This window comes from Seriola aureovittata, chromosome 20, assembly GCF_021018895.1.
Source record: "Seriola aureovittata isolate HTS-2021-v1 ecotype China chromosome 20, ASM2101889v1, whole genome shotgun sequence".
Lineage (NCBI taxonomy): Eukaryota > Metazoa > Chordata > Actinopteri > Carangiformes > Carangidae > Seriola > Seriola aureovittata.
The window spans coordinates 23,908,557-23,936,516 of NC_079383.1; the positions used below are offsets into that span (position 1 = coordinate 23,908,557).

General features: G+C 43.2%; 1 protein-coding gene across 1 annotated transcript; it reads right to left on the bottom strand.

The window, feature by feature from the left end:
- Positions 1-9: 9 nt before the first annotated feature.
- Positions 10-27,618, bottom strand: lama1 (laminin, alpha 1). Its single transcript, XM_056363680.1, has 64 exons — positions 27,373-27,618; positions 24,194-24,364; positions 23,367-23,479; positions 23,235-23,286; positions 22,906-23,096; positions 22,591-22,770; positions 22,275-22,364; positions 22,048-22,165; positions 21,783-21,961; positions 21,594-21,687; positions 21,358-21,515; positions 21,029-21,169; positions 20,757-20,915; positions 20,575-20,676; positions 20,256-20,470; positions 19,621-19,732; positions 19,294-19,404; positions 18,926-19,053; positions 18,713-18,799; positions 18,427-18,638; positions 17,605-17,711; positions 16,854-17,034; positions 16,630-16,766; positions 16,305-16,538; positions 15,920-16,063; positions 15,361-15,540; positions 14,847-15,032; positions 14,619-14,746; positions 14,317-14,446; positions 13,780-13,920; positions 13,492-13,610; positions 13,304-13,393; positions 12,841-13,034; positions 12,605-12,747; positions 12,399-12,497; positions 12,086-12,197; positions 11,770-11,926; positions 11,090-11,300; positions 10,795-10,911; positions 10,550-10,713; positions 10,277-10,415; positions 10,087-10,189; positions 8,887-9,003; positions 8,564-8,746; positions 8,334-8,488; positions 7,972-8,115; positions 7,442-7,575; positions 6,077-6,230; positions 5,860-5,984; positions 5,557-5,707; positions 5,322-5,466; positions 4,999-5,140; positions 4,573-4,687; positions 4,058-4,210; positions 3,762-3,913; positions 3,478-3,672; positions 3,199-3,382; positions 2,657-2,763; positions 2,267-2,456; positions 1,604-1,753; positions 1,245-1,398; positions 998-1,131; positions 410-623; positions 10-301 (listed from the first exon to the last, which is right to left on the bottom strand). Exons 1-64 carry the CDS (start codon positions 27,425-27,427, stop codon positions 126-128), a joined length of 9,258 nt encoding a protein of 3,085 aa, XP_056219655.1. The 5' UTR covers positions 27,428-27,618; the 3' UTR covers positions 10-125.
- Positions 27,619-27,960: the final 342 nt, after the last annotated feature.

The window sequence follows — 27,960 nt, forward strand, 5'->3', positions numbered from 1 at the left end:
ATTCATAACTTCATTTCCAGATAATCTTTAATGATTCATGTGGATCAAAGTCACAATCGGCTACTAACAGACACCACGATCAATTATCAATATTAGAATCAGTTCATCTGTCCAGACTGCACCAATCACAGCCAGGTTGGGTGTTGCAAGGCAACAGGACACGAGTTAGGTGTGACACCTAACAGGATGTGGGCAGAGCTCAGGTCGAGAGCGTCACTCAGGTGAGACTTAATGAGCTTCAGGTTCCTCAGACAACCTCTAAACCTGGAGCTGATCGACAGGCAGTTCTGTTTAACTCCATCTGTAAGAGAGACAGACAAGTCAGAGAGAGACAGATCAGAGAGAGAGACAGGTCAGAGAGGGACAAGTAGACAGATATGCATCAGTCATGTTTGTATTTTTGTCTCACCTGGATAACCTCCAAGGTAAACAGGGTTGTTGGTCTCAGCAGAGGTGGATTGTGGGTATGGATTGGGGGTGGTGTAACTCCGCCCGTCCACACTCAGACTCAGGGTGTGTTTGGTTTTTCTGGCCAGCAGGTGGTGCCACTGTCCATCACACAACACCTGACCAACTGAACGCACCGACACTCGCCCCGCCCCGTTGTTCACGTGAAACACCACCTGAGGAAAAATAGGTGAGTCATGTTTTTATTTATTCATAAAACATATAGATGACATCAGGTCAATCATTAAACTCACATTATATGATGTTAATTATTAGTTATTGATACTTACTGATATGTTACCACAGAAACATTGGAGGGATTTACCTGAGTAGGTGTCTACATCATTAGTTCAGGCTCTTCGTTTAGACCATCACTGATACATTCTGACTTTACTTGAACACCAGTGACTCATCTGGGACATTTGATTTTTTTACTTTTTTGCTTGTTTCAGGGGCAGGGCTTAATGATTAGCAGGGAGTTTTCTGATCACCCTTAACCTGTCTGTAGATAAACACACACACACACACATACAGGTAAGTCTGTGCTCACCTGGCCATTGATCATCTCAATTCCGATGGCGTCGACCTTTGCACTGCTGATTCCCAGAAACACTCCCTCTGATTGGCTCGTTCGAAACTCTAGAGTCACTGACACATCTGAGCCGACTTTATACCCATCATGCACTACACACACACACACACACACACACACACACACACACACACACACACACACACGTTAAGGGTCAGATCAGACACTATGGAAAGCAGATGTATTTACTTTGTGGCAGACTCACTGAGGACAGCGTAGCCACTGCCGTTAAAGTAGCTTCCGGTCTGGTCTTTGATGAAACAGGAAGTGACATCATGCTGCGAGGCCGGCTTGGTCAGATCCAACATGGCTCCGTTCAGACTGACAGAGCGAACACAACCTGGAAAACTGCTGCTCACCTGAGGGACGGACAGGTAAAGCAGGTCAGATCCATAACAACAATACATTTCTGTCCTGGTCACTGAGTCGGAACTCAGGTGTTCACTGTCAGAAACACCTGGTTCACCTCCGCAGGACTGGGCTGACAGACAGCATCAGGACATCAGGTGACATGTTTGAAACGATACTCAAGTGTTTGAGAACATCATGGTTAACATGTCGTACATTGATTCTCCTGGTGGAGTGTGTGTGTGGCAGACCGCCCAGGTAAAGTCTGTTGTCCACGTCCAGCTGGTTTCCTTTAACTGTCACAGAGTCCGGACTGGAAGTGTCGACCATGACGGACACCACCCGCCGGCTGACCTCAGCACTCACCTGGGAGAGACAGGAAGTAAGTGAGTTTAAACATGTTCCTGAATCAACAACAGCATAAACAAACATCAGCTATTTCTGTCCAGGTGAACATTACCTGACAGTGTGACATCATCACCTGTTATGTGATGTAAACCTTCGTCCATGTTACATCATGGACTGAACCACCTCTCCATTTAGTTTTTTACAACTTATTTAGCATCTAACTTCATGTCAAACAGATTTGTGATGTCACCGTATGACATGATGTCACACAGCTTGTTCCTTTACCACGACTCTGTTTGTTTCTCTCTGATGATTTCTTATGAAAAGTATGAAATTCTTGTTTTTACCTGTCAATAAAAGGTGTCCACAAACAGAGCAGAACAGCAATCCTTATATAGACATGGAGGTGCATCAGTTATGGTAATGATGTCAGAGATTTAACATTCTTTCGTGAGGATGGATGTTTTTGGTTTGTTTGTAACAGCTGATTGCAGCGGTCTTCATAGTGTGTGTTAACCTGTATGAACTCACAGTGTGCCATTCTCCATCACTGATGATTACAGATGAGGTGATGGAGGCAGGGCCTTTCCCCATGTCAGCTGACATCGACAGTCTCCCACCCATCAGTCTGAGGACGATGAAGTCCATGTGTTTGGAGTCAGAGAGGAGGAGGATCAACCCGTCCAGAGCCCGGCTTCGAATCAACATCTTCACTGAAACACTGAGGACGAGTACAACACAACACAACGACATAACAGAGACACACACAACAGAGACAGACACAACAGAGAGGCACAACAGACACAGATAGAACAGACACAACAGAGACAGACACAACACACACAGAAACAACACGGTTTAGTCTCATTTTACACAGAGAACGACTGACCAGAATTCCGCCCCAATGTTACCATGACTCACCTCTTCCTGACAGTATTAGGGTTGATGATGAAGGTCATGTGACTGTGTTTGGATGAACCAAACTGAACAGCTGATGGCAGGAAACTTGGCTCTGACTCCGACACACACTGCATCACACACAGATAAATAACTAATAATCAGTGACCAATAATAAACAACCAATCAGTTAACAAATCATCAGTCAATAAACAATAATCAGTAATAATCAATAAAACAAAATTCAAAATATGCTGACCAATATTAAACATCATTTGATGATCGATTTAGTTCAGTTTACCATTATCAGTAATCAATAACCAATTATCAGTAATTGTTAATAAACTAAATGATGATTTATAGTATAGTATATATATAGATTTTATTTCTAATGATCAAAAATCAATAATTGTCATAATAATTACCATTATGAATGATCAATAATCAACTATAATGACTCATAACATTAATTAATAATCAATAATATACAAATTGGTCATTGTTATCAAAAATGGAAATATTGATATTGACCTTTATCAATAATGAGTAATAAATGTATTGATTACCGTTAGTACTCCAGGTGTGAGGGCGCTGAGTTGTGTTGGTGGGGCTATGGGCAGGTTGGCAGGGTCAGGAGTTGGTTCTACATCTTGGTCATCAGGAAGCACTGCCCCCCCAACCCTTTCCTCCAACAGGCAGCTGTCAAGCTCGACCCCCTCATACCTCACAGCTCCTGATAGGTCGACAAGTCTGCAGAGAGCCACCAATCAAAACAGTTCACCAATCAGGGAGACAGAACGCTGTGTGTGTGTGTGTGTGTGTGTGTGTGTGTGTGTGAGACTTACGCTCCACCCACCACCAGGTGTTGGATGCAGCCTCTGAACCGCCTGGATAAATGCTGTAATCTGATTGGTAGACGCAACTCCCCCCCTGAGGGCAACCCGCCAATGAAGAAGGAGGCTGGAGACGAATGAGGAAATCCGCCCGGCAACAGAGGTACAGATTTCAGGTGATCCTCGTCAACCTGCAGGGACAGAGACCTGAGAGACATGAGATAGGTCAGTCAGGTGATACATGTCAGTCATGTAAGACGAGTGGGACAGGTGTTCATTTCCATGGTAACACATACTTCCTGTTGATGGTGATAATCACAGAATGTTTTTCTCCGTCACTGAAGGATCCTCTGTCAGGTTTCATCACCATCACCCTCTGAGTAGCTCCACCTACCTCACCAAGCACTGCCTCCAACGCACCTGAGACCAGGTGAACAGACAGGAAGTGCTACATACACACACACACACACACACACACACACACACACACAGAGTAACACAGGTTACAGTAACACATCAATATGACATGACATATGAAAATGTATACACACATACTGAACACCTAGCGTACAGGTATGTCATTTGACCTCACCTGTCTGAGTGAGCGGTCGTCACTGAAGGTTGCCAGCAGGACTCCTGATTGGTTGTTGGAGGAGAAGGAGAGGAGAATCTCTGCCTCCTGACTGAACGCTGGAGGAGTGATCTGAACGAAGCCTTCAGCCAGCACTGACACACTCCGCACTGCCTGAGAGATCATCCATCAGTGTGATCAGTGAGGAATAATGATTTTTGATTATTGTGTCTGCCTGGTTGTCGGCATCCAGGCTTCATGTTGCTGTACCTGACTTGTGACAGAGTCAGCTTTCTCTTGTTTCATGCTATAGCACCCCCCAGCTACAATGCTCAGACTGCAGCTGACATTGAAATTCTTCAGGTGGGATGCGGCTCGATGTGTCTGTGTCCATAAATCTTCCTGGATAATGTTTTGGGTAATAAGTTGATCTTAAGATGACTGTGAAGTCTTGTTTGATGATAAAAATTAAGGATGTGTGTCACTGTGTAACCTGAATCATACATGTTCAGTATTTATACATCAGTGTGTCGTACCTCCAGGACGCAACCCTTCCTGACTCCGTATGCGTCCCTCAGCAGGTCGAAGTTGGACCGAGCAATCTCCACATTCTTTATACAGCCGATGTATGACCTGGACACCACCTGTCGCCTAGCAACCACACAAACAGATAGTGAGTTAAAACACACCCATCCCTTGACCACCATTCACCCTCACCTGGTGGCATCACAGAGTTCTAACCCTAACCCGTGATCTGTAGCCACATCAGTTTCTGATTGCAGCTGGATCACAGCTGGATCAGAGCTCTGTTTGCCTTGGAGTTGCACAGGCCATATGGTGTACTGTCCGACTAATAAGTCCTGTCAGCACAGCAGCTTAAAGTAAAATGCCTCCTCATTTCTCCATCCTCTAAACAGTACGATGGAAACAGAGACATCCATCATGATGGCGCACAGACTCACCTGATTGGTCTTGAGGCAGGAAGTCCTCCAATGTAGATGGGGTCGAGGTCAGAGCGGTTCAGGTCAGAGGCCATCCCAGGAGACTCTGCCTCCAGCACCTCCTTCTCTGATGATTGGTCAGCAGCCATGATGGACAAGTAACCTGCACACACCAGGTAACCAGCACAGTCAGAAACAGGAAGAGTCGTGTCTTACACTGTGATTGCACAGCCACCTCAATCAATGATTGGTCTGCTGTGTTATACATGTACCTGACATGATGGTCGTATTTAAAGCACATCATACACTCCAACCCCCACCCCGTACATTTGTGGCAGTGGTACCTTTGCGTTTGTTTCTCTGCAGGGTGATCTTGTACCACACCCCGGTGTTGTACTTCCTGTTGGAGGTCAGGATCAGAGCACCTGAACCAAGGTCAAAGGTCAGCCGGACATGCCCCTCTACCAGCTCCATTGACAGGAAGTCTCTCTGCAGGACAGAGGACAGAGGTAATGTCTAAGTTTCCTTTCACAATAAGAGCTTCAACAAAAACTGTGTGTGTGTGTGTGTGTGTCGTACAGTGTTGTTGGAGGCCAGATAAAGCAGTAATCCACCCGGTGACAGAGTTTTAAACAGCAGGACGATGGAGGTCGAGGTTGCACGCAGAGACTTCTGGACTAATGAGAATCCAGATCCATCAAAGTGGAACGAAGTCTCCTCTGCCTGTGGACTGAGAGACAGACAGGTGGAGAGACAGACAGCCAGAGACAGAGAAGTTAGGGCTGAACTACAAGACCATAGTGGAATAGTCTGTGAGTGGGGTCAGTCATTGTCTTCAATCTGTAGTCACACCTGTGTGTGGTGATACACCTGTGTTTATACCTGCTGAAGCAGCCTCCACACTCTCCCTCTCTGCTGTCATAGTTCCACAGTCCGATGTTTCTCTCATTGAGCGAAGCTTCACCCAGACAGCCCTGAAAGGTGGAGGACCTAAGCACCGCAAACCTCTGACAGGACACACAGAGTCATCATCTGTACATGTCAACTCCCACCTGCACACCTGTCCATACCTGTTTACCTAATGTATGATGTATGTTACCTGAGTGTGAGCTCCCATTCCTCCAATGTGGATCACTGTGTTTTTGTTGATGTCTAAAACTCGGGATGACCCTGGTGATATAGCCCTGACCGTGGGCAATGGAGCCAACTCTGACTCCAGCTGATGGACTGACAGAGAGACGTGGGCCCCAAACCTGCCGACATCATGACATCGTCACATAAGATGATGAGCTACGATGACATAAGTCTGTGAGGTCACAGTAAGTAAAACAAATCCTGATTGACAGAAACAGACAGTAACTAACCCTAACTGACAGTAACTGACAATAACTGACGCTAACTAATCCTAACTGACAGTTACTGACGGTAACTAACAATAACTGACAATAACTAACGCTAAGTAATCTTAACGGAGAGTAACTGACAGTAACTAACAATAACTGACACTAACTGACAGTAACTGACAATAACTGACCCTAACTAACCCTAACTGACAGTAACTAACAGTAACTGACAGTAACTAACAATAACTGACAGTAACTTACGTAGGGCTGGGACGATTATCCGACGTAATCGATGTTATCGATTATAAAAATTATTCGACGTGGAATTTTAGTGTCGACGCGTCGTGTAAACCACACAGGGTAAATGTTCATAGAACAAAACTTTCTAATGGGACCGTTTATATCCATCGTCTTTGGTTTACCCGGATACAAGCGCAGCGCAAGGGCTGGGACAACGCAGTGACGTAATTGAAGTCATTGACTACGTGAATGATTTGCGTCTGTGTAAAAAAAAGAAAAAAAAGAATATGATTTGCGTCTGTGTAATCTATTTGAACAACACGGCGGCTTCTACCAGCAGCACGACGGAGCGCGTGGAGCAACACGCGGCAAAAAAGGCTCGTACACGGTCCTCCAGAGTTTTGGAATACTTTAATCTTGACACCAACAGTGCGGTAGTTTGCAGACTCTGCAAAGTGCATCTGGCATATCACTCTAGCACGACAGTCATGCACGAGCACATAAAGAGGAAACACCCTGGTGCAGTGTATGTGTGTGCTGGACGGGGCTAATTGTTATATTAAATGACTAACTGGAAAATAATTACAATAAAATTACTGTTAGGTTAATAAAAAAAATTTAAAAATGGTTAGATTAATCGAATAATTGAAAAAATAATCGCTAGATTAATCGTTTAAAGAATAATCGTTTGGGACAGCCCTAAACTTACGCTAACTGACAATAACTGACGCTAACTAATCCTAACTAACAGTAACTGACAGTAACTCCAGTTCTGCTTGTTGTAACATTGTGATGTCATTCCTACAACTCTTATCTCCCGCTGCTTCTTCAGTCATGTGACCAGTTTATATCATGTGATTAGTGTGTTGGTGTATAATTACCGTGTCGCATTGATTCTGGTCCACCTGTTGTTGGTGATGTCCAGTCCAGGAAAGTCAAGTCTGGTGCTGCCTGAACCCACATCCCAGACCAGAGACACCTTCCCAGCATACATCTCTACGGCCAGGTAGTCCACCTGAGCACACAGACATTCACACACTTTTCATTTACACTGTGGAACTCCAAACCTCAGACCTGAACCCAAAACCCCAAAACCCTCACAGAGAATTCAGGACTGATGAAACACCTAGTCCAATCAACTATAACAGTCATACCTTTTTCTGTTTCTACATCTGTTCATTACGTGTAAGTATGTGTTATAAAGTGTGTGTATGTGTGTATGTGTGTGTGTGTGTGTGTGTGTGTGTGTGTGTGTGTGTGTATGTGTGTGTGTGTGTGTGTGTGTGTGTGTGTGTGTATGTATGTGTATGTGTATGTGTGTGTGTATGTGTATGTGTGTGTGTATGTGTATGTGTGTGTGTGTGTGTGTGTGTGTGTGTGTGTGTGTGTGTGTGTGTGTGTGTGTGTTTACCGTGGAGTTGCTGCCCAGGTAGAACAGCAGATTGTCTGGACTGGTCGTCTTCAGGATCAGACTCAGAGTGTTGAAGTTACTGGACTGAATCTGTGGTCTGTACGATCGAACACAGTTTCTGTCCGCCTGCACTGCCACCTTTATCTGATGACATTCTCATCATCATCATCATCATCATCATCATCACCATCATCATCATCATCATCATCATCATCATCATCATCATCATTCAAACATACAGTGTCTGCCCTTAATGTAAAATCCTGTTGCTGTTTTGGATCTTACTTAATTCCTGTTTGGACAGATGTTTGGACAGGTTTATGGGTCTGAAAAAGTCTGTGTGTGTTTCAGTGTGTATGTACCGATGCGGCCTGTCTTCGGGCCTGATCAATCAGCTCTCTGATGTCAGACAGGTTCCTGCTCAGTGTTTCTCCCAGCATGCTCAGCGGCTTTATGCGCTCCATCAGACGCTCTGTACGATGCTCCGCCTCCTCAAGCTTACGCTGCGCCTCATTGGCTGAGCACACAGAAAACATTTTTAGTCTCTTGTTTAATCAAATTGATTCTATCTGAATAAACGTTGCTGACAGACCTGCAGCGTGTGTGTGAGTCACCAGCTGGTTAGTCTCCCTCACTGTGGTGTTGGTGTTTTCCACCTCAGAAGAAGAATCCTGCAGCTGATCTCTGAGTCTCTGCAGTTGCAGCAGTGCCGCCTGCAGGCCAGAGTGCACTGCTGCAGCTTGAAGCTGAGCCTGCTTTAATAACAAAGACGAACCTGATGGAAAAACACCCATCGATACATCGGTCAATAGATCAGATCATCAATAAATGAGATCATCAATACATCAGATCATCAATACATCAGTACACCATCATCATCATCAGTATATCTGATCCGATCCTGAAACATCTCACCGTTAGAGAGGCTCTGCAGCTCTTTGATTGGCTGATGGAGGAGGAAGCTCGAGTTACGGATGCTCTCTTTGACCAATCCCAGTCTGCTGGTTACCATAGAGACATTCAGATGCAGATCTGGAAGAAAGACAGTCATGTCTTAACATTCAGAAAAAATGGTGATGCAAAACCTGAGTCTTGTTTCCTCCTCAGGAGGTAAACAGCTGATTCTCCAGTGGCTGCCATTAAACCACAGAAGAAGAAGATGATGAAGTCATTAACAGATCCAGTCAGAGCTCAGATGATGGAGAATATGATGGAGAATATTTGGACAAACATGTGGAGAACATGGTGGAGATCGAATGTTTTCACAGCTGTAACTACTAGTTTACAACCTTTACTCCACCTGTTGTGTTCTGACATTGACGACCTCATCATCGCTCCACAGACCTGATGTTTCCCTCTCTTCATGCTTCATACACGTCTGAGTTTATTCATAATTCTGTTTCTCTTTTCTTTTCATTTTGACACTGAACACAACAGGAAGTGGGTCATCAGTCAGACAGGAGATTGGTTGGTTATCAGCTGTCTTTGGGCTTGACTCAAGTTTACTGGTATCACAAAGCTGGTTTCCATCACCATGGTAACCTTTGCTACTCCAAAGGAGGTTAACTATAGATAGATAGACTCTTTTGATCCAGTTAGAGCAGACTGGGGATAACAGATGTGTAGAGCCAGATACTGAAAACAAATATAATGTATAAAATAAAAATAAAAAACAGCGTTAAATAAGAATAAGAATAAAACATCTATGTACAATATTTACACCAGAAGCAGCAGGACAGTGTGCATTTTAAAAAGGACCAACCAAATAATTGGAAAAACATAATTCATAATTCCTACAGGATCCTGACAGGGACAAAAGAGTTTACAATAAAGTGATCTATAATAAAGATCAGTAAATATTTGTATAGATTGGTGGATGGTTTTAAAATAGAGCATCTCCATAAAAATGATTGTAGCTTCATCTGACCTGAGCAGATTCTTTATTTGACAGGATCCTGACAGTGATGAAGTTTTTACACTTCACATCACTGCAGCTCTGAAGAACATGAGTTTAATATTTATGATTATTGATGAATTTTTCACTTTGTTCTTAACATGTGATGATGTTTGTTTATCATCTTATAACAACTTCATACAGGCCTCAGGTAAACACACCTTCAGCTGTCTTGTTGATTCGTTGACTTTCTTGTAAAACAGCAGAGCTGATGTTCAGTTTGGCTCCGCCCTCCTCTGACAGCAGTTGCTCTGATTGGACAGTCTGAAACAAATTAGACGAGTGTGTAAAAACGTATGTATAGAGTCATCATGTGACACAGGTGTGTTTTCAGTCTGAACACGTAAGTACCAAGTTGTGAGCGAGGGAAGCGGAGACGTGGGCGATCGAGGCCACCTGTTGGGCAGAGTCAACTCGCTCTGTGATGTCACTGTCGAGCTGAACCAATCTGCTGCCATTCTGAGACATGTTACACACTGACGACAGAGAGCTGAGAGGGAAAACAGCTTGAGTTACTGTTTATTCAACACAAACACACACACACACACACACACACACACACACACACACACACACACACACACACAGACACACAGACACACACACACACACACACACAGTTACCTGTGCAGGGAATGGGCATGGCTCTGCAGCAGGTGGGCGTGACTCTCTGCACGGTAAACGTATTCCAGAGCGTCTGTCATCTTCAGTCCACCAACCAAACTGTCCACCTGTTTCCTCAACAGGGGGTGCCACTGATCCAACTGACCACCCAGCACCTCCACCTGCTGCACAGACCAGTGAATATCAGTATATTATTATTATTATTATTGTCTTATTTATTTAATTAGAATCACTGTTTGTCTTACTGCAGTGCTGTTTGTTAACTCCTCGGTCAGACTAATGATGTCGTCCAGCAGCAGCTGACTCTCCTCCATCACTCCATCCACAAAGAGACACTCAACACTCAGGTTCTGATGGACAGACTAGTGAGAGAGAGAGAGAGAGAGAGAGAGAGAGAGAGAGACAAAAGTAATCTATTTTAGGGTTAGGGTTAGGGGATTATTTCTATTAACCCTAAGAACAAGAACAAAATAACAGCATCTGTGTGTTGAAATGTTGCAGTGTTTGTGTGTATTACTTCTCTGAAGGTGTATGTGTTACCTGGTGTTGGTGCAGCAGACTTTGTGTAGTGTCCAGCAGAGTGTGTGTTTCAGTGTTTCGTTGTGCAGCGTCATTCAGGTGTGTGTGTGCGTTTCGCAGAGTTTCTGTGGCGGCAGTGAAAGAGCTGGAGATGAGGTGAAGCCTGTTGTCAGCCATCACCCTGCTGGACAGGAAGTCCCCCTGCAGTGAGTGGATGAGAGACTCTGACAGACTGCAAAGAGAGAGAGAGAGAGAGAGAGAGAGAGAGTCAAACATTTATGCTATAAACTAGAAGATGAAGAAAATGAAGTGTGAATGTTTAAAGCTGAAAAAACAGATTGAAAAGTAAAACTGAGCTGAAGAAGCTGAAACATGTTGAAACAGCTGAAAGGTAAATCATAAACTTCCAAAGGTGGAAGTAGAAACAAACTGTGTGTAGAAACACCTGAATCATTGTGAGGCAGAACTAGTGATAATAGACAGAACTCCACTCAGGTACCACTGGAACAGAAAACCTCAGCTTTAAAACTGAACTTGATCCTGCTGAAATGTTTCCATGGTGATCATCAGGAAACTTTGTTGATGGTGTACATGTGTCATTTGTGTAGATAATGTGAAACATGACTGAGACATCGCAGTTTTAAGTAGGAGTGGCGACTCACATGGGAGTGTATAGGGCTGACATGTCATTAAAAACACACCTGAGCTCCTGATTGGCTGCAGTGTTGGCAGCTGTTAGATTGACACCTCTCATGGTTACCAACATGAACTCCACCCCCTCCAGCATACGCGTCTGCTTGGCTGATTCAAACTCCTGTTCTGTGGTCTGGTTCAGATGCACCACCTCCCTCTGCACCACTGGACCAATCAGATGTCATTACATTTTAAATAAAAACAAACATGTTTGTTAAAAAAACATTTTCTTCTAATCATTATGTCTCTAAGATGGGTTAGTGGTGTCATCATTAGTCAGCATCGTATTGTTGTGTTGTTGTCAACGTTCCTGTTGTCGTTTACCTTGAATGTTGTCTTGAATACTGCGGATACTCCCCAGCAGCACTGCACCCTGGGAAAGGCTGTTGTTGGCGGACATGTCCACTTTCTCCAGGTCATTAGACAGACTTGTGAACTAGCCAATCAGAAGACAGGAAAAATATCACCTTCAATCCCACTATCCCCTGCAGGTGTAACAAACTTTGATGAACATAAAACTGCACTGATTTATATTATAATTTGTTTACAGATGATACTGTTGTATGTATTTTCTTAGAAGCAGCTGAACATGAGAAATTAAAATGTGTGTGATGAGCCTTTACCACAGTGAACCTACCTGCTGCAGTAAAGCACTCAGGTCAGAGGTCAAATGATTTAACTTGTCTTCCACTTTGGACAGATGGAAAGTGACAGAGCTGTTCTCTGAAGACTCCACCTGAACAAACACACAGCAGGTAACATGTTACCTTATTCTACCACACTGTTACATTACACACATACGGAACACTGATACCAGAGTGTTGTGTGTATTTGTGTTTGTACCAGGATGTCTCTGGTCTGGTTCTCTAGGAGCACCAGCTGGCGATAAGGTGCCATGGCAATGCTGCTCAGGTTGACAGACATGAAATGAATTTGCAGTTTGTCCAGGTCGTCCAGCAGAATGCCGGTGCAGTCGTTGTCACATGCTGGAGGTGAAAACAAACACACACATATCACCTCTGATAACACTCATCATGTGAACACGTGTGTGTCTGTATATGTGGGTTTCTGTTACTCACATACACACTCTCCTCCCTGCAGAACATGTCTCTTGTCACACTGGTCACATGTTTGACCTTTGACCCCAGCCTTACACTCACACTGTCCATTCAGTGTGTCACACAGTGGGTGGTGGGACCCCCACTCACTGCAGTTACACTGTGAACACCTCCCGTCGGGCAATGAGGGGTTACCATGGTAACCAACAGAACACCTGCAGGATGAAAGTGTACATTCGGTGTGATATTACAGCAGCAGCAATTCCTCTGACATCCACCAGAGGCCACTGTAATCAAACTGTTTTAATGTTTAATACTAGTAGAATAATAAACAAACACAAGTGAACACAGTTTCAGCTTTCAGCAGATTCACTCAGCCAGATTTTTAGAATAAAAATTGTATTAAAGAGAAAATAGTTGACAAAATGAAGTTAAAGTCAGGTGCACCTACTGTACACATGATGGTGGTGATGTCATAACTCACCTCTCACAGTATCTCCCCTCGTACCCTGTCTGACAGGCGATGCAGCGAAAATCACCAGATGCTCCTTCCGGGACACAGGTGGGACTGAAACTACTCGTAAACACACACTTTGAATTAGTCCAATAAAATAAAAATAAAATCAGTCGATTCGATAAATCAGATAATAAATAATCAGTTTGCAGTGTTACCTGTTGTCCTGTAGGGGGCAGGCACACAGTGAACAGTCACTGATAGAGCCACTGACATTCCCATAGTACCCTGGGGTACACCACTCACAGCTCCGCCCACTGGTGTGATGCTGACAATCCTGTAAAGAAAAAAATAAATAAATAAAATAGAGACGTCCCTCTGTTGACTCTGACTGCCCTTTTGACCCTTTTAACCCTCACCCTGACAGATTTTTACTATTTTCTGCTATTTGTTTACCTGACCTATATCCATATGTTAGCATGTGTTAGCATGTCTTTGCATGTTACCTGACAGTCTCCAGTCTCTGTGTCACAGCTTTCACTGTGGTTGTTGCAGCGACATCGAACACACGGACGAACAAACATTGACTTCTGACTTTGAGGCGACAACTCAGACTGAGGCTGACGGAAATATCCTTCTGCGCACTCCTGCAGACAGTCAGATCGGAGAGAGAAACAGGTCGGAGAGAGTGAAAGGTCAGAGAGACAAACATGTAATGTAATTTATGATTCAGTGTCAAGTTTCAGTGATTCAGGTATACAAAACTTATCACTGTACTTTCCACTCTGCAACAGCAGTATGATGTATTTTGATTGTACAGCAGCAATCTTCTAATCCTCCTGACATCCTCAATCACCTGTTGCTGAAACACTGTTTATTGATCCTGACCTGATAATCACTAAAATGATTTTATTGATTGATACTTTGCTCCCTGCAGGTGAAGGCATTTATAACCAGCCCCTGGAGTGCTTTCATTAGTGTGGTTTGTGTGGTTTTCATGGTGATATAGGAAGTCGTGTGGCCAGTTAAAACTCAATCATTACCTGACATGACAGTCCTGTGTGTCCAGGTGGACAGACGCAGGACTCAATCAGTCTGGCCACGCCTCCTCTGACTTCTGATCCCTCCTCTAACTCTGCCTCCATCGCCGTCTCCATTGTAATATTAGAGATTCTTAACACAATAAAACAGACAGAAAATAACATGAACACAGCTGCTGGTGTCACTGTTGATGTCAGAAATATAGAAAACAGTATCATCAGCAACTGATTTACTTTAACACAGTGATCGTCCATCAGAGGCTGTGTGTGTGTGTGTATACTGTATGTGTATATATAAAAAGTACCTGCTCTGTTGCAGTCTGGTCCCATATGAAGCCTTAATGATGATATATTGGACATTACTGAGGATGGACATGAAGTCAGCGTGACTCACCGCCTTCTCAGACACTGAGTTAAAATACTTCCATTTATGCTGTAACACACATTTTTTATTTTTTATTATAATTTACTGTCAGGTTTTCAATTTAAACATGGCTCTCTCTTTGGTTTGACAGGTTTTCTTGAAGCTGTACCTCGGTCATCCTGATGTCATGCTGAGTCCTGATGCCGTTGCTAGGGGCGACCATATCAGTGTATATAACAAGCTTCCTCAGAGTCCCGCCTCTCATCAGCACCTGAGCCTCCTGATTGGACAGCCCCAAACCATCCTCGGCATAGAAGGTGATGATGTAAGATAACAGGCCACCGTATGACAGGAGCTACACAAAACACACAATACAGTACACAATGACAGCCATAGTATAGTATACAATGACAGAAACAAAACACTACATAACACCACATGCAGTGTACTACACTGTGACACAATTTAATACAAAGTGACACACTATAGTACACAGTAATCTGCACAATATAATACAGTTTCATACATATACACAGAGTTTACAGTATAGTACACAATGAAGTACACCATACGAAAATACTCTATCACTCAGAAATCAGTAGGAAGGACTTGATCAAAACCTATTGTACATTTAAAGTGTAAAATGAAGGCAAGTGTCAAGTCAAGAGTTTAGGTGACAGTACCTGGCTGCCTTCGAACTGGAGGGGCAGTCTCCAGTAGAGTGGGCCGGCCAGCCTGCTGCTGTTGAGCTGACGGGTGTCGAGCAGCATGTCGCCGCCCTGATGGTAAACTCCAGATACTACACCTTGCAGGTTAGACTGACTAACCAATGACAATAGAGCGGGAGTGTGAGCCAGGATGATCTGTGAGAGAGAGAGAGAGAGAGAGAGAGAAAGAGAGATTTTATGTTGTATATTTCTGTATAAATTGTTGCACATATTGATCTGGTATAAACATCTAGCGAAAAATGTTGTATTGACTATCTGCATTAGCTTTATGTGGGTGTAATATACACCGATCAGCGACAACATTAAAACCTGTAACTGGTTTAATGTTGTGGCTGATCAGTGTATAATACATCATGTGTGTATACTACATCAATGCAGGCTTAACACAAATCCTTCTCAAAGGGACTCTGTATAGTAAAAGTCTCTGTTGCATATGTGTGTTGTTTCATGTGTGTATGTAGTGTGTATGTGTAAATGCGTGTGTATATTGACATAGTATTGACATAGTACTCACAGGTACTCTTGTGAGTCCTCCCTGCTCTTCACATTCTTGGCTCAGTCCTGAACAGAAACACTGAGAGCAACCGTCTGGATTCACAGCTGACAAACCGAACCAACCAGAGACACACTCCTCACAATGCTGCCCCGTCACACCCACCTGAATAACCACATATAATTACACACACAGAAACGCACACACAGGAGAACAACTGTTTGTTCGCTGATATGAACTGATATGAGACTCAGAATACAGTAGAATCCTGAAATGAACTGTTCCAACTGAGAACTGAGATCCAACAAAACATTTTGTACTACAAAGAAGTCAAGAAGTTTACTGATGTGTAGTTTCCTTCAGCTGCCACTAGAGGTCACTAAAGAGACAAATCAAAACACATTACCTTGCACACACACTTTCCAGTGTCTCGACAGTCACACACTCCCAGTGTCGTGTTGCAGAACTTCTCATCTGTTCCTGCTATGTCACAGCCACACGCTGAGCATGTAGGATAATCATGGTAACCAGGTGCACACAGTTCACATGACCTGCCAGAGAACCCATCTCTGCAGCGACACTGTCCATTGGTTAGATCACACTGAGGGGTGGAGCTTCCTGCCATGCTGCAGCTGCAAGGCTGAGGAGAGTGGAAGTAGTTTGTGTCACAGATGTCGCAGCAGTTCTCTCTGTGTGTATGTGTGTGTATTTGTGTTTGTTTGTGTGTGTACCTTGCAGCCTGTAGTTTGGTCGTGACCCCAGTAACCTGCTTTGCACCTGTTGCAGGTGTCTCCCTCTGTGTGGGCAGGGCAGATGCACTCTCCATTCTCAGGGTCACAGTTCCCACCCGTGTGATCACAGGTGCATGCTGGGAGAGGAGCACATCACAGCCACTTAGAGATGGGAAAGTCGACCAATCATCGGTGGTACTACATTACTTTTTCTGTTAATTTACCTGTGCAGCCACTGCCATGGAATCCATAGTAGCCACGACTACAGCGGTCACACTTGTGTCCGCCCACACCCTCCACACATTGGCAGTGGCCCTTGTCATCACATGACTCAGAAACAGATCCAGATTGGTAGCAGCCGCAGCTCTGACAGCCCCGCCCACTCTGCAGCCCGAAGAACCCTGACTGAAAAAAAAAAAAATTATCACACAACTGGACAACTCTGCTGAGGGAATAGAGATCACACATATATCAGTATTGTCTCATATATGCCAATGTGAAAACTATTTTTACTATTTTACAGTTTGTCTGTCTCTCCATTGTTTACACTCCACTGTCATCACACGGAGTTGAGAAACGTCACACATGTGTTGAGTTTACGCTACATTGTTATGAAGGTGGTGAGATGAAATACTGGAGAGTTAATAAATAATATTATACTTAAATCATAGCTGACCATGTTCCTACCCCCCAAATAGTTTTAACCCTGACCTAATCATAACCATATGTGTATGTATCTATACAGTATAAATACATACAGGTGTATAATCCTGACATCCACTTGTTGTAAATGTAAAATATAAGAATATAGGCTGATGGACTGCTATTGGAATTGGAATTTTTTACTCTCTAAAATCAGCATCATCGGGCTATACTGAGGAAGATCATGAGGTGTGATGAAAGCTCCAGGTGATGACACTGTTTTGATATATTTCTGTGTCTGTGTTACAGTGTATGTCTTTGTGTGTGTCTCACCTGGCACCGGTCACAGGTGCGTCCTGTCACGTTTTCTCTACAGGAACACTGACCTGTTGTGACATCACACACACTGGAGAGGGCGCCGTTGTCATCACAACCACATTCTGAGATAGAAAGAGAGAGACCCCGCCCACCATCAGTCCGATGGGAGACTCTGCCCACCACTCTCCTCTCTCAGTCTGTCCCTGTCTATCGCCCCCAGCACAGTTCATCTCTGAACTTGTGTTCACAGTACACATTCAAACAACTACATGTCCCATGAGTCTGTGTTCCTGTGTTAAACTGATATGGTGGAGCACTGGAATCACTCGGACCTTACATGAATAAATGTCAACATCAAAGTAAAGCTTAAACAGAATGTGAATCAGTCACCGTCACAATTCTTTAATAACCTTTAGTGACCTTTATTGACTCCAGTGTCTTCATGGTTAATCTGTTATTGCTCATTGACTATCTGGTGATTGATCAGTTAATCAGTTTAATGAGGTTTCTCTCTCACACACACACGACCACAGTCATGTGACAGCAGAAACAAAGAGGTCACAGGTCAAATCTAATCTGGATTTGAAAAGATCAACATTCTTGCTGCTACACACACAAGAGAGAGAGAGAGAGTGTGTGTGTGTCTGCGTGTGTGTGTGCAGTCTAAACTTCAGGATGTTTCGTCTATTAAAAGTGAAGGTTTTTACTGATGACATTGTGTTTCAGATACAAACCGACCAATCAGCTCTCAACTCTTTAATCTACCACTTTGTACTGGAGCCTGGCCAAAAGAACCAGTTCCCACCAGGAATGTCACAGCAGGTGTGTGTGGCTCACCCCGGCAGTCCTTGGTGTGCACGGCGTCTCCATAGTAACCAGACTGACAGACCTCACAGTGTCTCCCAGCTGTGTTGCCGAGGCAACTCAGACACTCCCCAGTGACGGTATCACAGTGTCCCGCCTCGCTGATATCCACGTTGTCGTTGCACTCACAGAGAACACAGGCTCCACCCACCACCTGTGGGTTACCATAGTAACCACTGGCACACCTGGAGACACAGACACAGGTGTTACACCAGGTCCACCTGTCCATTGATTGTTAAATCAGCCCGTAGGTCCTCACCTCTCACAGTTGGTCCCTGTGTATCCGTCCTGACACTGGTCACATGACACGTGACCAGGTGCCTCCAGCAAACAGGTGGGACTGAAACTGAAACACGCAGACACACACACACACACACACACACACACACACACACACAGAGTATTAATACTATTGAAATTATTTATACTCACAAACTGTCAACATGTTAATTAATGAAGTTTGATGAAACACCTGTTGGATGGCTCCGTCAGAGGACACGGACACAGCAGACAGTCATCTGCTGTCCCCTCAGTTGAGTCGCCATAGAAACCAGGGAGACACTGATTGCAGTGAGGACCTGTGGTGTTGTGGGTACAACCCTGAGAGACAGACAGAGAGAGACAGGTCAGAGAGACACAGGTAAGAGAGAGATACAGGTCAGAGAGAGAGAGACAGGTTGGAGAGAGACAGGTCAGAGAGAGAGACAGTTTGGGCTCTCTACATTACGCTGAAAAAAAAAATGAAAGCTGTTTCTTAATGTTTCCAAACAGTGATCATGATTCCTTCTGGTTCACTTTGTTTACTTTCATTGTTTGTTGATTGTGTTTGTTCAAACTTACCAAACAAACTCCGTTGATGTCGCACTCAGTGGCGTGATCATTACACTCACATTGCATACAGTTTCCTCCAAACAAGACTCCTCCCACTCTATAAAAACCTGGGAGACACGCCTACAACACACAAACAAGTACAACACATGAACACACACAAACACACTTCATTACTTTATTGTTACAGCAGCTCTGTTGAGAATAAAAATAACACACACACAAAAAAAATATATATCTCAAAATCAATGATATAAGAATAAACAATAATAAATGTTAATGGTACTAACAGTATCAGCAAGTGTAAAATAACAAAGTTTTACAAAGTGAACAGCTGACCTCACAGGAAGTGCCACTATAGCCCCATGGACATTCACATGTCTCCACGGCAACTGCCTGAACCCCAGACGCGGATCCAGAGTCAGCAACATCCAGAGATACTGAACTGAGTCTGAGGGACAGACAGAGTCATTAGATTAATCGGAGAACAATAATGACCCCCTTCAGATCCAGATCCTGATCAACACCCACTGATAACATATTGGACTAGTAACAGCTCTGGTACCCCAGACTCCAACAGTACGGGGGGATTGTTGTGTATGTGTGTGTGTGAAGGTGGGGACTTCCATGACTCATCCAGTATCCCTGAGAGAGTAAACAACTGGTCCACTGATACAGGACCAGGACAGATCCACATCAGTCCTCCTGAATCTGAAGATCTACAATCTGTTTCCTCTCAGGACTGTCAGGTTGTCTTTAAGAACTACCAGTCCAGTCTGCAGAGCACAGGCATGAGACACTGAAGAGTCCACCAGGGCAGTCCAACAGTGTCCAAAGTCTTCAGTACCTGAGAGGGAATCTCTTCCACACTTTTGTCCTGTTGTTTCAAGTGTTTCTTCTGTACTCACTTACTCATTTTATTACATGTAATCAGATTACTTCTTGTTAGATGTAATTGGATTACTTTTCCTTACCGTATTGGCCCTTCAGCAGAGGCATTCAGGTGAACTCTGACCCTCAGTGATGTCACGTCAGTGAGGATCGACAGCAGATCGTCGCGGTTCACTTTAACACCTGTCTGATCGTCCACAAACTGCTGTGGAACCATTGCCATGGCAACGAAGCGCTCGGAAAGCGGAGAGAGGAAGAGGAGGAGAAGAGGTGAGAGACGAAGAGCCTTCCCATTACCCTGGAGATGAGACCAGAACGGATCAGTTCAGCCTGTGTTTTGTAGTTTGTAAAGACACTGTGATTGTAATTTTTAATCCGAAACTTTGTCTGAATTTTTGTCACCTCAATGATAATGTCAGAGCGCACGGGGAGAGAATGGTCTTTGTTGTCCAGTGGGACGTCATAGACCACTGAGTAGTTCAGGTAACCTCCATAAGACGGCAGCTAGAAACAGATAGACAGGAAGTCACGCTGCTGTTCACTGATTGGTGGCATTATGTCCAAATATGGAAATGGTAGCTGACCTTGTTGCCGAGGAAACTAGCAGGGGCTGCCCACGACAGCACATGTTGATGGGTGTGGCCAGATGAGATGTTGCCGGGAATAGGGAGGTCATTGCCATGGATAATAGGGGGTGTGTGGAGAGCCTGAGAGGGGCGGAGCCAAGCATCTGTATGAAACACCTGAACAAAAGACATAAGCAGAAATTATACGATATACTGATGTGTTACATGAGGTGTGTATGTGTACGGGTGTGTTTATGATTGTGTGTTACCTGTATACAGGTGTGTGTTACCTGAGCTGTGGACCAGGTGGAGCTCTCGCAGACGTCAGACACACCAAAACAAAAGCAGTCAGTGCAGCCAAGTGGATTTTTCTCCTGCAGGTTGTAAAAACCTGGTTTACACAGATCACAGTGAGCTCCCATCACGTTCATCTGCGGAGGAGACAACAGATGTCACGGAACAGGTCAGATGTCAGGTAACTGGAAAGGTGTCATGGAATAGGTGAGATGTCGGCATACTGAAGACCATACTCATGTCTGTCCTGTTCTGCGATGTTAAATCTATTAATAACTGAAACTGCAGGTAGCCCCCGCCCCCCTATGATGATGTCACAGTTTACCTTGCAGGTGCAGGGGCTGCAGGGGTCGGTGTTGATGCTGCCTGAAAGGTCACACTCACAGCGAAGACACTGAGGAAAATCTCTGTATCCAAACGCACAACGATCACACCGTCGACCAGTAAAGCCCTCATGACACACACACTGACCTGCAGACATACCTGAACACACACACACGTCAGAGAACTCGTCTTTATTGCTGCTGTATTAGACACAAACACATTGACAATGATAATAACCTGGCTCTGTGTCATCTCTGGAGCAGACTGAAGACTTCGATCCTCTCAGATCACAGTCACACTCGACACAGGGAGAGTCTGAATATGGAGAGACCTATACACACACACACACACACACACACACACTGAGTTAGGTCTTTAATCTTTATCATGGACTCAGTCCTCCAGGTTTACAGATCTGTGATGTACCTCAGCATGTCTGTAGAATCCATCTCTGCACATCTCACAGTTGATGCCAAATGTGTTTTGTTGACAGTCGATACAAACTCCTCCCCCTTGCCGTACGCCGTGCAAGTTCAGACTCAGAAAGAACTCAGAGACGGTTTGATTGTAGAAACAGTCGATGGCTTTGTTGTGACAGTTACATTCTGAGAGACAGACAGGTGAGAGAGACAGGTGAGAGAGAGGCAGCTGAGAGAGACTGTTTTTAAATGTGTTTTTTTTACTGTCTTACTTTCACATGTGTTTCCCTCAGAGACAGTTCCTGGTTGCCATGGCTGCTGGTGGTAACCGGTGCAACACTTGTTACAGCTTTCTCCACAGGTGTTGTGTTCACACACACACTGCAGCTTCTGTATACACACACACACACACACACACAGGTTGAAGTCCATAGAAACATCCCATCACCTGGCAGAACACTATACATGTGTGTACAGGAGAACAGGTGTGTGTTGTTACCTTGGTAACAGGGTCTAGTGGGCAGCTCTGAGCGTGTCCATAACAGATACACATCCCGCCCACAGAGATGTCTTTGATGGAGTAATAATACTGAGAGAAAAAACAATAATAAACAAAATAAAAATGAATAATGAAGAAAGTCAGAAAGTGAGAAAAAAAAAAAAAATGGCGAGATGAAACATAAAATAAAAAGGATGTAAAACATTTAATGAATCTATCTATCTATCAATCTATCTAATCTATCTATCTATCTATCTATCTATCTATCTATCTATCTATCTATCTATCTATCTATCTTTGTTTTTGCGTGTCTCACCCTCCGGGTGACGATGGGGTCGATCTCTCGAGGGTCACGGGCGCTCAGCGTCATCAGGTCGGCGTTCAGAGTTCTGATTCGCTGAAGTCTCAGTCTGATGTAACGAGCTGACGTGAAGTTCAGGAGGTCAGGGGTCAAATCATCGGCACTGGGTCGCCCATTGATTAGAGAGGTGTGGATCTAAGAGACAGACAGGTAGAGAGAGAGAGAGAGACAACTTGTTTCACTTCAGTTTCAGTTCAGTCTGGAGCAGTAAGACTTACAGACGGACAGATACACAGGTATACAGGCAGACAGGCAGGCAGACAGTTTCACCTCTCCATGCTCCAGTGGGTTCAGTCTGGAGTAGTAAGACGTACAGATGACCTCTGTGTCGCTTTTGTAGGTTGGAGGTCCCAGTCTCGGTGTGATGTTGTAACGTGTCAAACACTCAGAATCACTGATGGCGTAAAATTGCCAGGGGTCAAAGGTCACACCGTCCAGAGAGCGTTCCAGGATCCAGTTACCTGAGAGACAGACAGGTCAGTCAGACAGGCAGGCTGTGATGTGACTGTCAGTGTGTATGTGTAGGACATAAATATGTTTGAATCTAGTGTTAATGACACTGTGACAGACAGACAGGTAGACAGACAGGCTGGTCTCACCTGGGCGTGGAGAGTTAGCTGCCTTGATGATGATGTAGGCAACTTGAAAAATCTGAACAGAAAAATAGGGTTAGGGTTGACGTGTCTGCATGTGTGTGTCTTAGTGTGTTACCTGAACACCTGAAGTGTTACCTGCTTGAGGTCCAGTGTGATGGTGATCCAGTGGAACTGTCGTCCATTCTTGATACTTGGACTCTGCCACCACTGATTTGTCCCATCAATGGCGTTTGTGATTGGATGACGTTCTGAGGTACACACACATAGATGTACTGTTACGGCTGAGAAGTACTAGTAGTACTTCACAGAAGTACTGATAATGTACTGCTGTGAAGTAGCAATAGTGTATTGCAGTACTTCTGTACTTTATTGATAAGACATGATGAATTCACTGAAGGTAAAACCAGGGTTCAGATGGAGGGTGATTAATAATCAGATCACCACAATAATAATTATGTTTTGCAGCTGCTGACTGGTATTATGTGAGTATTAATGTGAGCTCAGTGAAACACACTGATCATCCACCCCACGCCCCCACCCCTACACAACCCCAGAACATGTGCTGTCTTTCACCTGAATAATTGTACCGGAACTACTTCTTCTTCCTGTTGTATACTTCATTGTGTAAATTAGTGTTTGCCACCTCCCCCTGAACCCAAAGTTCCGTTGTTTTATGACACTATAAAGACATACTTCTAGCCATGGTTGTGCTGTTTCCATTGAAGTGCAAGACTTTATATTTCAGTGAAAAATGAGCCCACAGTAAGTAAAAATGTGATAAGTGGTAAAAAACAGCAGAAACTGCTTGGGGTAGAGGGGGATTAATATTTATTTCATTCCTAGTAACTGTTTCATTCTGCAGAACGTGGCTCAGGGAGACATGTCACTGTTTCCTTGTTTTACTTGGTCTGGTTTTTGTACAGTTCAAAGTGGACTGTGTGGTTCTGGTTTTGGTGTGGCACCTTTGGACAGGATGGAGTTGGCGTCACATTTTGGACAGTGTGGGTTCTTGATTCTTCGTCCTGGGACGTGTTCGACGAGTTTACAGTAGACCTCAGGTTCTGGTTCTCCACATGTGGCATTACTGCTGATCACTGCATTACTGGCCAGGTTCAAGATGGCAGGAAACAGACCTGAAATACAACCAGACAACAGTTTTCACCCTGCGACTCAGACATTCAGACTGTGACTCAGACACTTCAGGTGTTTCTGCAGGTAAACAGTCAGGTGAGTCATCATCTAAAAATATTGTGGTTACATTTCCTACATTTCCTGAGGCTGTCTTGTAACACCATGTGATAATGTGACCATGATGCTTATATATGATTACGGACATTAAGTACAGAAGGTGGAGGTTCGATAATCGTATGAAGTCCTGACAGTCCACAAACACAAAAACCTGATACTTTAATAAAATACACAAAAATAATACAGATGTATTTAATCATCCCTCTGGTCAAGATGAAAGACAGCTTTACATCTCAGTGTTAGAGTTGCATTTAAAGCCAGAAGAAAAAGAAACACTGTGTAAGTGATAATCCACACTCAGTGTTGACTCAGCTGCTGCTTTCCTGCTGTGATTTTCATTTGTCTGTTTGTTAAACCCTGATGGAAACAAGTTTCACTGCAATTTATGATCATGTGACTTTTACAGATAAACTGACTGTAGATGTATTTAATTTAACAAAACTAAAAAATTACAGTAAACTTACAATGCAGTCCTCTACTACTGGAGATGGAAATATAAAGGGAGAACATGTGTATTATACAGTGTGCAGAATAACAGTCACACCACTGACATCACAAAAAACTGATAAAATCACTAACATTAAAACAAAGTAAGATTAAATGATCAGAGTGAAGCTACCTGTCAACACAAACAAGCTTTGGTGTTTAGTTCAGAGGTCAAAGGTGAAACTGTTTCATCACGAACTGATTGATTATCATGTCCTTCCTCACTGATGACTTCACATGACTGAGTTTTAAACATTCTTAACAAAGTTGTTTAAACAGTGAAATCAGACTGTTGTGTCTGTTCCTTCATCTTCACCTTGAACAGATTATGGTCTCAGTAACAACCAGACTGACCCCCGTCTGTCTGTGTTCACATTAATTCTTTACTTCAGTTTGACACTTTAGAATCAGCATAAACACAAGAAATACCTCAAAACTTCTAAAGGTTTTACATTTGAACCCCTTATCAGTAAAGAGATTCAAATGTAAACACACAAACACAATGAAACACACAGATGTTAATGAGTGATGTGTGTGATCAGCTGTGGAGGCGTGATAACATCAGCTGGGTGGTTTGACACACACTTTCAAATGTAAAACAGTTTAACAGCTCTATACACCAATGTGACCATGTTACTCAGAGAACTGAGGTCGTAGATGTAATCACTCATGTTTACCTGTGCTGTAATCACCTGGTTTCTCCTTTGAGTAAACACCGACTAGATTTTTTCTGAAATCAAAGTGAAGATGATTTATTCCAGTGACTGATCTCATGAACGAAGTTTGATCTGAGGTTGAGTCTAACTAAGCTGTTTCTGTTCTGTTACCTCATTGACAGGGTTAAAAAGATTATTGACAGTTCAAACAGTCTGGTTTATTGATTAGTTGATTACCCTATAGTACTTACATATTATTAGGTTTAGTATTGTTAAAATTTTGTTTTCTGAATTGCAGATTAAGCCTGTAGGTGTGGCTGTGACATCACAGCTGATGTTGGTACAGACAGGTAAACCTGTTGTTAACTCCACAATAATTACAAATGTACAAATCATGTAATTCAGACAGACCAATCAGACGTCAGGAAGCAAGAAGTCAAACTATATTGTTCCCTTGGTCGTCATCAAAATGATGTGTTTAAAAACCTCAACAAAGAGAGCACACACACAGTAATAACATGTTGATGTTCAAACTGACCTCTGACCCTTCCCCCACAACACACACACACCGTGAGGAGCGACTGTTGCATTGTGGGGGAGGTTTTAGGGTGGTAGAGAGGAAGAGGGTGGAGTGTGATTATTAACACTAATTAACACACACACACACACACACTAGCTGTTTCCCAGCAGGACACACCATCTGTCTGTCTGACGACACTCATCAATATGTTTATCACACACATTGATCAGCTGCTGATTCTTTGATCACCCATTTATAAAGTTAAATTTTTCTCCAGGTTTAAGATGCTAACACATCACGTCAGTTACTCTCTGATAAAAACCTACAAAATAAACTTCAACATAAGTTTAACCATTCAGCTTCTGTTTCTGTCCTGCATCACCACACTCAGAAACACACAGTAAAACTCAACAGTGAAGCCTGTCTGAGTGAATCAGTACAACTATAAAGAGATAATAACAGTATGTTTGTGCCTGTGTAAAATATAAGAATTCACTAGAAGTCACATCTATAGAAGGATTTAATACAAACCTTAGAGAACAAAAGAGCCTTTCAGACAGAAGTAAGGGAAATACCTCATGTAACAGACATTAGTGGATATTGATCGATTTGATTGTAAATCTTATTACTCAATCCCCATAATTTGAAGTCATTACTGCTTTTTTCTCTCAGCTAAAGAGCTAATAGTGCTTACAGCTAACAGAGCTCATGCTTAACAGAACATCAAAAATAAGCAAATGTAATATCCTGATGAAATTAGAATTTAACGTGCCTGTACAAGATATAAATATTTCAGTTAAAATATATTTGTGTGATGCAATTTTCACACAAATAAAACATTTATTTCAGATACATTTTCATTATTGAAAATGTTCCAATGTGAATTTTGATCAGATTGATCGATTGATATATTGACAGGCTACAGAGCCGAGCTCAGCATAAAAGTGATCAGAGTTACTGATATATCTGTAGTGGAAAACTTCAAGAGTTGTCAAGTTAAAAAAATAACAACATTTGTTAAAAAATCAATGAGACAATGAGAAAGCAAGTTTCAGACTCCATCTTTGATCTGAACTCAACAAACTCTTTGGAGATTGTATTTTAAATAATTTCTGACACAAATTTCTGACTCTGAACTACTGACATGACTTCCAACTCTTCAGTGTTAGCAGTAGAATACAGTAGAGATCAGAAAAGACAGTAAAAATCAAGTGAAAAAGAAGTTTCTTACCTCTCTGCTGAGCTGCAGTTTGCTCCATCAGCAGCAACAACAGCAACAACTTCATCTCTGCAGGCACGAGTTCAACTTGAGTGTTTAACAGTTTTTCTAACTGGAATTTAAATGGGACTAAGTCTGACTCAAGTTAGTACTGGTTAAACTCTTCTGTGTCTGACTGAGTTTTTTCAGTGCAGCTGAACCAGTATTAACTGGCAGAATAAATCTGGTTCAGAGGAATGTGTTGAATGTGTTGCTGCAGAGTCTCTGCTGGAACGCCACAATGCCTTTACCTCTCTCTACCCCTCTCTCTCTTTCTTTCTCTCATTCATTCAGTTCAATAAGAGAAGTGGGAGGGGGGAGGGGTGGACTGTACCATCTGACCTGGTGATGGGGGCGGGTCCTGCTCCTTTTTAAATAACCAATCTACTGGATTATTTAAGTGTTTGAGTCATAAAACATTAAATCATTAAAAATGACTGATGTTTGTAACAATGAAACTGAAATGCACAAACAAAGACTTTTTTTGTTGGAACGTGAATTGCTTCATTCATATAAATATTTGTCTCCTAGCTTTGTTGTTACAAACATGTTTCAGTTTAT